The 14,683-nt window shown below is 36.3% G+C and overlaps 1 protein-coding gene across 1 annotated transcript in view; it reads right to left on the bottom strand.

Annotated features, from left to right (window-relative positions):
- The window catches only part of Thsd7b (thrombospondin, type I, domain containing 7B), a 793,597-nt gene that overhangs the window by 396,672 nt on the left and 382,242 nt on the right, over window positions 1-14,683 (bottom strand). Inside the window, exon 9 of the mRNA XM_013030805.1 lies at window positions 12,078-12,193. Within this exon, the coding sequence (XP_012886259.1) occupies window positions 12,078-12,193 (116 nt within the window). The remainder of the gene's footprint in view (window positions 1-12,077; window positions 12,194-14,683) is intronic.

Here is a 14,683-nt window from a genome sequence, read left to right as displayed (position 1 = left end):
AAATTTAAAAATTATAATCACATAAGGTAATGGATATATTCATAAACTGAATTAAGTTACTCTATTTGTGCAACTATTAAAGCATCATATTTTATCCCACAAATATATACTGTTATTATTTATCAATTAAAATATTATTTAAATTATGTAAAATAAGAATTATATAAAGTATTTTAAGTCATTAAAATATAGCTATTACAAATTTTATAAGAGAGAAGAGTATGTAGCAAAGCCCTGTACTTCATCTCACTGTATTTTTTTCTGTATTTATGTCATTGTTATTGTACAAGGGATGTACATAGGGGTTATAGGTAAGTCAAGAAATGAGTACATTTCCTTTTGAACAGTGTCACCTCTTCTCGTGTTTTCTCCCATTTTTTCCCTCTTGAATACCTCTTCCACAAGTTGTTTAAGTTCATTTTCAATATAGAGTCTAGTATCACTGGTGCATTTGTTCACCCTTCTTCAAGCATTTCTGTGCTCTCTGTTCCATACACAAAAACAGATAAACTTACATACAAGACCAAAGGTACAGAAATATAAAGCAGTGACAAGGAGAAAAATAAAAAACAAGATGCAGGGTAACATAAAACCCTTTGTTTCCATTTCTTGGAGTTCATTTAAACAAACATCATTTTATATGATCATATGCACATAGATATTGAACCTTATTGATCCTCTCCTAAGTATATTTTCCTTTGGTCTCATTGTGTGCATGTCTAGAGTCCTGTATTATTTACCATGTCTATGTATCTTTTACCATCCAGTGTGTTTACTTGTAGATATACAGGCACTTTATAGTTACGGCAAAGTGTGGGAAGCCATGTAACCTGTTTCTTCGGGTCTGGTTTACTTCACTTAATATAATTTTCCAAGTCTTTCCATTTTCTCATGAATAGTGCAATATTATTCATTCTAATGAAAGAATAGAATTCCATTGTGTGCATGTATACCACATTTTCTTGATCCATTTGTCTGCTGAAAGGAATCAGGGTTGATTACATATCTTGGCTATAGTAAACAATGCTGCAGTGAACATGGTTGTGCTGGTATGGTATTGTTTGTGTTCTATTGGATAAATGCCCAGGAGTGAAATTTCTGGTTCACAGGAAAGCTCTATATTTAATCTTTTGAGGAACCTTTATGCTGCTTTCCCCCAAAAAATAAACCTTCAAAGAAACAAGTACTCAAATAATAAATGGGCTAAAGACTTAAAGAGAGACTTCTCAGAAGAATGACCAATAGACATATGAAAAAAATGTTCAACATCTTTGGTCATAAAAGAAATGCAAATAAATTTAAAAAAGTAAACACAATGCAATCCAATATTAAAATTTTACCTCACCCCAGTTAAAATGATCATTATGAAGAACACTAATAATACTGGCAGGATGTGGCCAAAAGGTGACATTACTACATTGTTGGTTGGAAGTTAAACTTATTGACTGCCTTTTAATGATGTGAGTTGAATGACCTTATTTTCCCTATCTATAACTATACAAGAGTACCAAATACACATAGGCACTGGGTTTCTTCACTTAGTGTTTTCCCCTGAGTCTAAAAGTGTTCCTCTTGTGAAATGTGTTGTCTCAGCTATGGAGCAGAACTAATAAAACAGCTTTCCTTCATTAACACACTGGCAGTCTATGGAATATCACATGTGAAAACAGTGTGTGACTTATATGATTCAAAGTGAAGATCTTCACTTGTGATGTGGAAAATATCTGTGGGATAAAAACAAACACATATTCCAATTCTGCTATAAGTAAAATATACAGAGCATCCTTGAAATAGTTGCCTAATTTTTCTGAGCCTGTGATTTTTTTCCCATTACTCACATATGATTAAATTTATCTTTTGGGGCTATTGGATGAGGGAAAGGAAAGTCCAGTTGATTTTGCAAATTCCAAATGTTGATGACTGTTCCTCAATCTTTGGTTAAGAAGGAAGTGTTTCAATGGAATTCTATGCCTCCATCAGAAAGAATGGCATTGCCCCATTTGTTAGGAAATGGAAAGACTTGGTAAAAATTATATTAAGTGAAGTAAGCCAGGCCCAAAGAAACATAGGCCCCATGGTTTCCCTTATTTGCAATAACTAGTATATGTCTGAATCAAGCAGAAAAGGTTAGATAAGTGGAAGTTAGAGAAATGAACCCTAAGATATGTATTCAAATGTTTTTTTTTTCTTTCAGGTGATTGTTTCTAACACATTTATAAGATTATTTCTTTGTTGCTTTGTATGTCCTTCCCCATGGTATAACCCCTGCTTTCACTGTATTTGATGTTGGTATAATTTGTGGAGGGGAAGGGGAAAAAATCATTTAAATAGGGATACAGGTTGATCCATTGCAGCAATGAGATGTACAAGTCGTTATGTGGAAAAACAAACTTTAAAATTTTGGTGGGGGGGAGGAAGATTGGGTGGGGGAGCGGGGGGAGGATGTGAAGGGATGGGAAAGGGAAACAAAAGAGAAGGCTACAATGCTTGATAATAAATGTACTCATTTTCTTGTCCATGTAATTGTAACCCCTCTGTACAGTATTTTCACAATAAAAAAATAAATTTTTTAAAAAGGAAGTGTTAGAAAAGGGATTGGAGGGAGGAGTTTGGACAAAGAATGCTTTCCATAAGAAGTATGATTTGGGTTTACATTTGCTCTAATGAACTGTGGTTCACAGTAAGAGTTATGAACTCTAACCCAAGTGATATTACTTTCCTAGATATGGTGGTCATCACATCCTAAGAGAGATTTAAAAAAATATTTCCATGATGCCAAATCTAAGTGCAACTTCTACTGAATTTTAAATGAAAACAGACATGTCATTATTGAAGAAACGAGTAATATAACATTTTATCAGGAGAATTTTAGCCATTAACAGTTATCCAATATGAATTGGGAATGGGTGTCTTTTCTGAATTTTATTGGCAGATATTCATTGTTTGGCAGGAGTGTGGTTGAGAACTGTGATCTCTACAAGTCCAATGTTTGTCATTCCACCTACTAAATTATCAGGACTAGTTATTGAACACTGAGCCCACATAGTGATTTAAATTTAGTTTGTAATTTAAATTACAAACTAAAAAGAACAGTTTATACCCAGTGGCACTTGCATCTGTACTCGCTATATATATCAAAGCTGTCTGAAGATATATGTGAGCCATATAACTTATTTTACTTAATTTTTCAAAAAATCTAGAAAAGAAAATTATCAAAAACTTATAGAGGTAAGCCGGGCGCCAGTGGCTCACGCCTGTATTCCTAGCTACTCAGGAGGATGAGATCTTAGGATCGCAGTTCAAAGCCAGCCTGGGCACGAAAGCCCATGAGACTCTTATCTCCAATAAACCACTAGAAAATGGGAAGTGGCCCTGTAGCTCAAGGGGTAGAGTGCTGGCCTTTAGCAGTAAAGCGCTTACCTTTATCTGAAGAGCGCAAGGACAGTGGCCAAGCCCAGAGTTCAAGCCCCAAGACTGACAAAAACAAAAACAAAAACAAAAAAAACAAACAAAACTTACAGAGGTGGTAAGTAAATTTAGATACAGTTTATCAATGGAGGGAAAGATGTTAAATTGAATCCAACAGTACTTCAGACAAGCATTCCAGACTCAAGGGTTTGATTATCCAACCCAGATGACCCTTTATTATTTGAGAATCTTATTTACATCTGATTGTCTACTACCCCAGTGGACAAAATCATGCCTGGTGCTGTACAGAAGAGGGAAGACTCTTCATGCTATAAAGAGAAAGTAAATTGATAGGGTGGTATTTGTATGAATCAAGTGGGCAAAGTTTTGGAGGGCTTCTAGTCTTGCTAAGCAGGCATTCCACCAATTGAGCTGTGCTTCTGTTATTTATATTTTGGGATGCAGTATAGACATAGTGTTTAGAATTTGCACATCTTGCATCATGATCCTCCTACTGATGTATCCTGCTGGGATGACAGGGATCGATACTAAGTGCACAAAATATTTTAAGTGAGATTTGGGTTATTTTCGAACATTTTGATATTCAGAATGGTGAACACTAAATGGCCTAGATTTGCTGGAGTATCTGTTAATTCTATGTGGAGTTTTTTCTAGCTTGAGGAAAATTTTAAAAATTAGAAATGATTGGGAGATCGTCTACAGCAGCAGTGGTTGTCAGGAGAGGAAAGAGAGTGAGCAATGGGTCGAGGTTTGAATACTGAGGATAGAAGGAGAGGCTTAAAGTAACGTAACAAAAAATAAATAAAAATAAAGTTATAAAACATACAGAGATCTTATTCAAAGTTCACTGTACATATCTATGTGAGCATTGCAATGAAACTCTCTGTACTGTTAATATATACTAATTGAAACCATATAATTATAATACTAAGCAAGAGGTATACAACAGGTAATCTATCAAGTAAACAAATTCTGCTTGTAAAAGAAAAATAGTTATATATTTCAAAGGTAGCCCAAGTGAATTCATTTATTCCGTCCTATAACCACAATCACAGAATTTCCATTGGGTTTATTAGACTTTTTCTCACGATAACAAAGTATGTGATAGAACAACTTCCAAAGGAAGGAAGACTTATTTGTGTTTAGGGCATAGACATTTGACTTTATAGGCAGCTGGTTCTTTTGTTTCTGGGTTACAGTGAGGCAGAGTTTCATGGTGATGACAGTGAGAGTATTACAGTTTTTCAGCTCATGGTAGACAAGAAACAGAGATGACACATAACTCCACCACAAAAGAAATAAACCATACTTCCTCCAGTTAGACCTTATTTCCCAGAGCTTCCAGAATCTCTCGAAATAGTGTCACCCCGTAGAGGCCACATCTGTAGTGCCTGAGACTTTTGTGGGGACACTTTATATCCAAGCCACATAACAGACACTAGAATCAAAAATTCATGATCACTGGAAAGTATAAGGAAAATAGTGACATGGAAACATGTGCCTTAGTTCCTGGGAAACTTAGTACTTTGAAGTATCTACATCATCACTTTTCGGAGCTTCATCATCATTATAAACATCAATGCTTAAAAGTAATAATGATCATAATTTATACCTATATATCTATGTACCTAGAACACTTTCATCTACCCTATACTCCTCTCAACCACTGCATAAAATCAGTACTAGTATTATCTCATTTTGGAATGGAGGAAATTGAGGCACAGTAAATGTCCAGTCGTTTAAATGGTAAAGATCGGATTTGAACCCAAAAAGCCTCATTCAAAAACCTATGATGTTTATGCTACATGACCTAGGTGTTTTATCTTTTAATTTAATTTATTCATTTATTTTTGTCGGTCATGGGGCTTGAATTCTGAGCCTGGGCTCTGTTCCTCAGCTCTTCAGGTCAAGTTTAGTGCTCTACCACTTGAGCCACAACGCCATCTCCAGCTTTTTCTGCTTATGTGGTGCTAAGGAATTGAACCCAGGGCCTCATGTATGAGAAGCAAGCACTCTACCACTGAGCCACCTTCCCAGCCCCAACCTAGATGTTTTAAGAACACCACTCTGTCTTTAATACTATAAATTTAAGGCTTAGCTTCATGAGGGCTGACACATAAAAACAAAGTACTACCAAATGCAGCTTCCTAGTAATTCATAGCATCCGTCAGGCCTGGGCCTTTCTGTTTCCTTGGCATAGCCATCTAGCTCATCCTTGGAGATGAAAGTTAGAGTTGCTCACTCAGCCTTTAATCTAGGCAGCTTCCAAATGATTAATTGCTAGCTTTCAAGTCTCTTGGAATACATAACATCTATTTTGAAAATACCTCTCTTTACTTTTCAGCCTATTGCGTTAATTCCTCCATATTCTTCAATTCCATCCTGTTGTCAATATACTTGGGAATAATTCCCCTTCATTTATTGGGGGTGAAGAAGTAAAAACTGGCAGTATGGACAAAACAAGAATGTCCATGTTATTGATATTATCATTAAGTTCACAGTTACCACCACCTTACTGAATACTTTGTACTATTGATTCTTTGTATTTATAAATTTACACTTACATATAATGTCTACATTATATCACATATACATATTTAAACATAAATTATATTTTCACATAAATTTCATATACCTAATAACATAAAATATAAAAACTTAGACTATCATCTATTCATCGAATGTTAAAACTATAAATGAATCTATTGAAAGATCCTGACTGAAATCCTGGAAGAACACTGTTGACTTGTTACTATATCAAGAGTGAGGAAAATCCATTTTATGGGTTCTATAAAGCCCACAAAGTTATTTGGTACATGAGAGAAAACACACATATGCTTCTTGTCCTCACGCCATCTGCTTTTACAGATAATTCTGTGGGTTCCATGTTATAATAACCAAATAGCTCTCAGAAGAAAAAAGGTCTGCCATCTCCACAACATGAAACTTGGCATCATAGCCTCATGACTATAATCCCAGCTATTCAAATCACATTTGACAAATCACATTTCAAGGTTAGCCTGGACAAAAGTTCAAGAACTTTTCTGAAAAAGAAACTAAGACACAAAAAGACTGAGCACATAACTCAAGTGGTAAAACATGGGGCCCTAAATTTGAATCCGAGTACTGCATAAAAAGAAAGAAGAAAACAGAGGGGGAGAAAGAAAAAAACAAAAACACAATAGTGATAAAAAGAAGTGACTAAAATTAATCTGTAGCTACTTAAAATTTACGTGAACTCACATTGTAAAACATAATGCTCTGAATGAGTGTTTTTTCCCTTCACCATTTATAAGAACCACTTATGGAGAATTTTAATCTTATGGATGTCCTTTAGGTCTGAAGGGATTCTGCCTGAAGTGGGCTGTGGTTATTCTCAAACATCTGTTCATTGTAGGAATTTTCCAAGGCTAAGAAACATTGCAATAACTAGGGTTGCTGTTATTAAAGTAACAACATTGGACTCTTCGGGCTGACATTTTCTTTATAGGCTAAAGAAACAGGATAAAGCAGCAAGTAAAGTACCAAGAAATGGTTTTTAATCATTCAATTGATTTATTACAGGGACTTAAAAATAAGTAAGAGAGGCCAAAACATAGAACTTTGGTTTGCATAGATGATTTTAGGACCATATTGGTCCTTTAAGGACAGACTTACATAAAAAGGAATAAAAATGAATAGTTGACTACTAGCCAGTAATTTGTCATGGGTTGAAAACAAGGATTTAGCTTATATGCCTAGCCTGAAGAAAACCTGCCACTGCTCATCCATGGTCAAAACACAAATCACTGCTTGAAGCATGTGGTCCTCCTCAACCCAGTTGGCTTTTGGAGAAGTCTAGAATGGATGCAGTTTGCGATTCCTATAAGCCATTGATTTCCCAATCATATCACAGATTCTATTAAATTAGAATCTCTTAGAGTAGGATCCATGCATAGCTATTTTTTTCTTTTTTCTTTTTGCTTATGTGGTGCTGAGGAATCGAACCCAGGGCCTCATGCATGCAAGGCAAGCGCTCTACCACTGAGCCATCTTCCCAGCCCCATGCATAGCTATTTTTGAGAGATCTCCAAGTGATTTGATTTTTAAGACAAGTTTAATGACTACAGCAATAACTGCTTCTCATATTTAATGACCCAACCCAAAGCCATAGCTGTAAAAAAATATCTCTCTGACATCATTGGTTGAAGTGGGCTCATTAATGGACTCATTCAGTCCCACCCTCTTCCTGGAATACTCTTCCTGAGTTCTTAGTTTAGTTTAAGCTGCTTTTCTCTACCTCAGGAACATTCTACTTGTGTTCTCACTTGTTGGATAGTTCCAGATATTTATGGTTCTCACTTAATAACTTGGAAGGTGACAATTTCCTGTTGAGAAACTGTGAATAAGGTCATCTAAATTACACCTCTGTATCTAAGGAATAAGAATCACCAGTAACCAAATAGAAAGACACGGTTCTAGGCCCCATGCAGGTTTTTCAAATTAGAACCTACATTTAATAAGATCCTCAGGATCTGAAAGCACATTCATGCTTGAAATGTATTGTCCTAGAGCACCATTCCCTAGAAAAATTCATTAAAGAGTAGTCTCAAAAAGTATAAGTTACTACTAATGTTCAAATCCATATTTTTCTCTTTATGGGACATTTGTGCATTTAAAACTCACTTATTATGTGACAAAGACATGTCCTATCTCATGCTTTGTTTAGAGAATCTAGCAGTAGAGATGGATAAAGTAGTCCCACCTTTCCATGTCTGGATTCAATATCTAACAGGGATTAACAAGGAAAGACAAGTATGCTTGCATCTGTAAAAGGGATGAGTAGGATGCTGTGGTCTGATGTACTTCATGCAGCGTATCAAGAAAGCCACTGGAGTATTCCTGGAGATGAGAGCTGTTCTATATGGATGACCGATAGGCTGAGTATCCAGGAAAGGTATAGGAAGGCAACCAGTATCAGTGAGTGCTTCCCTTATGATTATTAGCTATATCACTATTAGCTATATTTTATAAATGAAGAATCTGGGACAGAGAGAGATAATAATATACCTGTGACAGAGAAAACTTGGAAATCCAAATCTAGCCACCTGCCTCCAACATTTATCTTCTTAGTACTTAACTGAACCTTCTTGAATTGGGAAGAATATGGCAGGACATAATTGAGGAACTAAAAGAAGAGCCACAAGCCCAGAGTTAAAACAAGGTTTGTTCATAGACCTATAGCTATTGTTCTTTAGAAAAGTTTATTCCTCAGGGCTGTAGCTTCTTAGAACTGTACATTTCTGGCAATTCTATCCTATGGCAATTAGACCAGAGCTTCTAATTATAGATCTGGAAACCTTCATTTTAACAATGCTTTCAGGTGATTCAGATACAATAAAGTTTGAGCACCATAGAATTAAAAGCATCATTTCTTCCCAAAGTCTCTCCATCTCATAGTGTCCGCTAATTAACCCATGGTTATTTAATAATATATTGGTCTCAAGGTATGAGCAAAACACAAGGATAAATAGGATTAAAGAGGAAAACTGAAAGAAATCTGAAAATTGAATCTTTTCTCCTCCAGGTCTCTGACTGCCAAGCTGTGAAAAGAATTATCTAGGCTTGAAAAGTTCGAGGCAAAAAGATACCACAGAGGTTTAGAATTATTTTCATTACAATGCCAACCATTTAGACAACTAATTCAATCTCTGGAAACTGGAGTAAAATTTAAACTTGCTCGAAGAACAGTTATTTCATATGCTGCCCTTAGCCAAAGCTAGGAAAAGACTCTCGGACTGCAGAGATCTTTTTTGACTGTTGAACAAATGGAATAGAAGGGCCTGGAGAAATCTCTGGTCTCCAGGGTGCATGGGATCAGCAAAGTTAATTTGTCTTCCTGAGTACCAGGGGACTTTGATAGCCACAACACCAAGTTTATACAACCAGGAGGGTATGATTTTTTAAATTCAGGCTTTTACTTTCTTGTTACAAGATAGCAGAGGAATTATGTGATCTCCTGTGAGTGAGAAACTAAAAGAGATACTAGAGCTTCAGTGAAGCCATATCACCATACATTATAATACCCCCTTTAAGTTTTCTAATATTTATCTTAAAAGCTTGAAATGTCTTCAAGGCACTGAATATTTTTAAGTATTAAATATGAAAATTCCAAAAATGAGCTGCCTCTTAAATTCCACCTTTCAAATAGTTCATAATAGAGACAGTAGTTCTTCTGTCCTGTCTCTCTAGACATCATCTTCACCAGCCTGCTCAATTAACACTATTCATATGCTTCATCTACTCCGCATCTCTATTCAAAGAAAATGCTTGGGAGAATTTCAGGAAGAGATTATTGTTTTCATTACTCAGAATATCAGATAAAACTTGGCACTGGTGGCTCTTGACTATAATCATAGCTACTCAGAAGGCTAAGATCTGAGGATCTTAAGTTCAAAGCCAACCCAGGCAGGAAAGTCTATGAGATTCTTATCTCCAATTAACCACCTGAAAACGAGAAGTGGAACTGGGGTTTAAGAGCTCAGGGACAGTACCACCCAGAGTTCAAGACCCATGTCTGGCCAAAAGACAAAAAAAGATCAGATACAAAGTTAACTGTGCTCTCAAAGCAAGTTCTTATTTGCATATTTATTTCTGGATCTGTCTATAAGCAAATCTTATCAGGTATTGCTAACAGCCATTCTGCAGCAAAGTAATTTTAAAAAATTTGTGGTAAAGATTTTTTATTTGGTGTGCGTGTGCATGAGTGTGTGCACATGCATGCCTGTCCTGTGACTTGAACCTGGACTTAGGTGCTATTCCTGAGCAGTTTTGCTCAAATCTAGCACTGTACCGTTCACCATTTGAGCCACAACTCCACTTAAGGCTTTGTTTAGTAGTTAATTAGAGATAAGAATCTGAAAGATTTTCCTGCCAAGGCTGGCTTTAAACCACAATCCTCAGATCTCAGCCTCCTCAGTAGCTAGGATTATATGTTCAAGCCACTGGCTCTTGGCAATGATAAGGAGATTTTGAATGTTTATACAGATGTCACCCCATGACAACTAAGATATTGATGATGACAGCCTTCACTAACCATATGATAGGTGGTTTGAAGGGTCAAGAGCTCTGTGACAATGATCACCATGCTTTCATCAAACTTTTATAAAGCTAAGCTATAAATTTATGTCAGAGGCACTTGGCTGGGATAGTCTAAAGAAAAATATGTGAATTCTCTACACCTCGGACAGGTTCTCTGCAGGTTTATACATCCTTCCTTCTTCCATGGGCTGGTCCAAGAACAGAATGAGAACCACACATTTCTTTTTTCATATATAGTTTTTATTGTAAAATTACTGTACAAAGGGGTTCAGTTACATGTGTAACTGTTACCTCCTCCTTTGTTTTTCCCCTACCATCCCCTCCCTCCCGACCTCCCCAACTCATCCGTGTCCCCCACACCCTGGAAATTGTAAAGTACATTTTCAACACAGTTTTGTACATCTCATTGTTACAATGGGTCAACCTGTATCCTTATTTTAGCATTTGGTTATATCCTTTCCCCTCCCCAAATTAGAAAAATGTATACACCAGATGCAGGGCACAGGAATCAAATATAGTGAAAATGGGTTATACCATGGGGGAAGATCATACAAAAGAAACAAAAAAAATCACATAGTACATAATCCATATATTAAAAACAACAGCAAGAAAGAAAAAACCACTTGTGTCTCTGTCTTAGGGTTCATTTAGCTTAACACCATTTATATGGTCATATGTACAAAGCTTTTGACCTTTTCTGTTTGTCCTAGACACATTCTATTTATTGCAAATAAGGGAAACCATGGGACCTATGGTTCTTTGGACCTGTCTTACTTCACTTAATGTAATTTTTCCCGTCTTTCCATTTCCTAACAAATGGGGGATGTCATTCTTTCTGATGGAGGCATAGAATCCACTGTGTGTGTGTGTGTGTGTGTGTGTGTGTGTGTGTGTGTGTGTGTGTGTGTGTGTGTGTGTGTGTATCACATTTTCTTGATCAAATCATCTACGGAGGGGCATCTGGGTTGTTCCATATGTTAGCTATGGTGAATAATGCTGCTATAAACATAGTTACCATACCTTTCTTGAATGAACATGACCATCAAGAACTGGCTAAAGATAAATAGACAAAGTCTTCTCTGGGCAATAAATTCAGTATGTATTTTTTTTCAGTCTTCCCTTTTTTAGATCTACCTGCTTTACTGTGGTAGTGGTGAAATTCCAGGGACCAAGGCTCAGCTTATGAGTGTAGGAGAATGGGAAAACACTGCTAACTCTAGACGTTAGGCTAAAATTAAGCTAGGGAACTATAGGTAATTGTATTTCTACATGAGCTCTTTCATCAGGGAATTGCAATAGCTTTTGGGAAAGGACCTATTCTTAGAGAATTCCTTCTACAATATATTCCCATATATGCATCTAAGGTATAGATATTAAGAATACTAGATAAAAATATCCCCATACGTAAGTAATCACCATGAGGAAGAAAGAAATATAAACCTTATACTGCCAATATCTGTACTTGTGCACTATTGGTTAACTTATTTTCTCCTGCTCTTCCAAGAGTGATGGAGAGAGTGATCAGATGGTTAGGAAACAAAGGCACTAGGAAAGCAGTATAACCTTACCTGGTTGACACAACCTCGGGCAAGGTGTCCACTCACTGAAAGGAGTCACAACACAGTCTTTCTTGCATGGGAGAAAGCAAGGTCGCAAAGTTTCAGGTCGTGTAGAGTCTGGACATCTGTCAAGGTAAAGAGACGTATCAATGTTTCCTGCAGAGTGTAAGGGATTTAAAATAAATGATGATTTTAGTATAGAAAATACAAAGGCCCTTTTTTCCCTTTGTATAAATGAGGAAAGGACAAGAGGGGTGAAGCTTCTTTTCCAGGAGCAACAACCAGAGACAAAGTCCAAAGCAGCCTTCATCTCTTGGTTGAAACACCTAAATATTTTGAACAAAATAGGAAAAAGTGTCTTGCTATCAGCATCAACTCAAATGACATTTGATTTTTATGAATAGACAAGTTTGAAACATGTTTTGAAATGTGATTGATTTTTCAGGATAGTATATCAGCTTACTCATGTCCAAAAAGAAAAAGGAAGGAAAACATATAAAGACAATATATGGATGTAATGGTAAAAGAAATCATCAAAGTCATTTGAAAATGTTATGTATCTTTGAACATTAGTGAAGTTCTACATTAAATTAATGCATAGACTTTCCATAGGAAAAATAAGTTGATGATACAGGACAAATAAGATTTGACAGACTGAGAATAATGAAACATGAATTCTGAAACATTAGTTCTGTTATTATTCTATTATCATTCTATTATTCTGATAATTAATAGCTATGTTTAGGAAAATAATAGTGCAATCTCTTGAAAGAAATAAAAACCCCAAATGCAGCAAAAATATTTGTATTGTTTGATTATTTGGGGGAAATGGGTTAAAACTCACGTGAAAATTTTGTATAAGAATCATACATAAAGAAAGATAGCAGGGAAGCATGTAATGTGTCTTTGGGGTTTATTGTTGATTCTTAAGGCTCTCTTACAAAGCAGAGTGATGTAGTACGTGTTAAAGCTAACTTGCATGATCAGTATATTAGTGTGCTCTGGCACACTAGTTCCTGTTATTAATACTAATAGCAGTAAAAGTAATTCTCTTCATCTTATATAAGAAAAAGCACAAAAATAACAAATACTGTACCAAAAACTCCATGGAGTTTTTGAAAGAAAATAAAGGCAAACACATGATGACCCAAACACCAAACTAGGAAGTCTGTTGATTAAACATATAATTAACAGATTTTCACTAGAGGAGAAGAGAGAAAATGCAGGACATAACAAGGAAATAATGGGCCAAAACATTCCACACTAACAAAGGAATGACAATTCAGTGAGAAAAGCACACCAAGTGTGTCCAAAATAAACAATAAACAAACAGATTATTCAAATAGGAAAGACAGAGTTAATGAAGAAATTAAACATGGGTGTAGAAAATGGAAGGAAGTGATTTTCTTTATTTTTTTCTTAATTTGGGGGCTTTAATATTTTTATTTTAAGATGCTACATAGTCAGACAGAATTGGATTGGTATTTTATGTTGTAAAATTAATTCACAGTCAGACTTCCATTAGCAGTAGGTGGATCAGCTAGGATCCGTCCTCCCTTACCTCTGCCAGCCAGCACGCCCACTTGGGTCCTCAGCCAGGGACCCAGGCGGTCAGGACAGAGGCGGGCCTGCACTGGAAGTCAGAGTGGTGGCTAAGAGCGGTGGAAGAACTATCTAGAAGAACGCCCACTCTTGTCTGTTTAAAAATGGGTGACTCAGAGTGGAGCTTTACCACTAAGACTCTCCCTTCCCAAGAGCTGTTGCTGACTGATGGAGAACGCCCAGCCAGGAACCTCGGTGCCCAGCAGCACGGGCAGCCCTGCTTGCTGGCTGCTGTGATTTTCTAACAAGAAGGAAGATGCTGAATGATGTCACACCTCATCAACTAACAAATATAAAGAGTAAAATGTTTATTTTTAATTTTTAATACATTTTTATTGTAAAAATACTGTACAGAGGGGTTACAGTTACATGAGCAAGGTAATGAGTACATTTCCTATCAAGAATTGTTGCCTTCTCCTTTGATTTTCCCCTACCATCCCTTCCCTCCCACCTCCATAACTACACTCTCCCTCCCCCTCTCCCTGCCTAAATTGTAAAGTTCGTTTTTCAACATAGTGTCTTGTGCATCTCATTGTTGCAATGAGTCAACCTGTATTCCTATTTAAGCACTTTGTTTTTTCCCTTCCGGTCCCCGATTAGAGAAGTGGATATACAAGATGCAGGACACCGATATCAAATACACTGAAAACAGGGGTTATTCCGTGGGGGAGGAACATACAAAGAAACAAAAAAAATCACATGGTACATTATGAATATGTTAGAAACAATAGCAAGAAAGAAAAAAACCACTTGTGTCCCTATCTTGGGGTTCATTTTGCTAAACATCATCTTATCTGGTCATATGTACATAGCTTTTGACCTTTTCTGCTTGTTCCAGACATACTAGTTATTTAGAATGAGGGAAACCATGTGATCTATGTTTCTTTGGGCCTAGCTTACTTCACTTAATACAGTTTTTTCCAAATCTTTCCATTTCCTAACAAATGGGGCAATGTCATTCTTTCTGATGGAGGCATAGAATTCCATTGTACATATGTGTGTGTGTGTGTGTG

This window comes from Dipodomys ordii, unplaced genomic scaffold (assembly GCF_000151885.1).
Source record: "Dipodomys ordii isolate 6190 unplaced genomic scaffold, Dord_2.0 Scaffold133, whole genome shotgun sequence".
In the NCBI taxonomy this organism is placed as follows: domain Eukaryota; kingdom Metazoa; phylum Chordata; class Mammalia; order Rodentia; family Heteromyidae; genus Dipodomys; species Dipodomys ordii.
The sequence above is the reverse complement of the archived record's forward strand: the minus strand, read 5'-3'. Positions and strand labels throughout refer to the sequence as shown.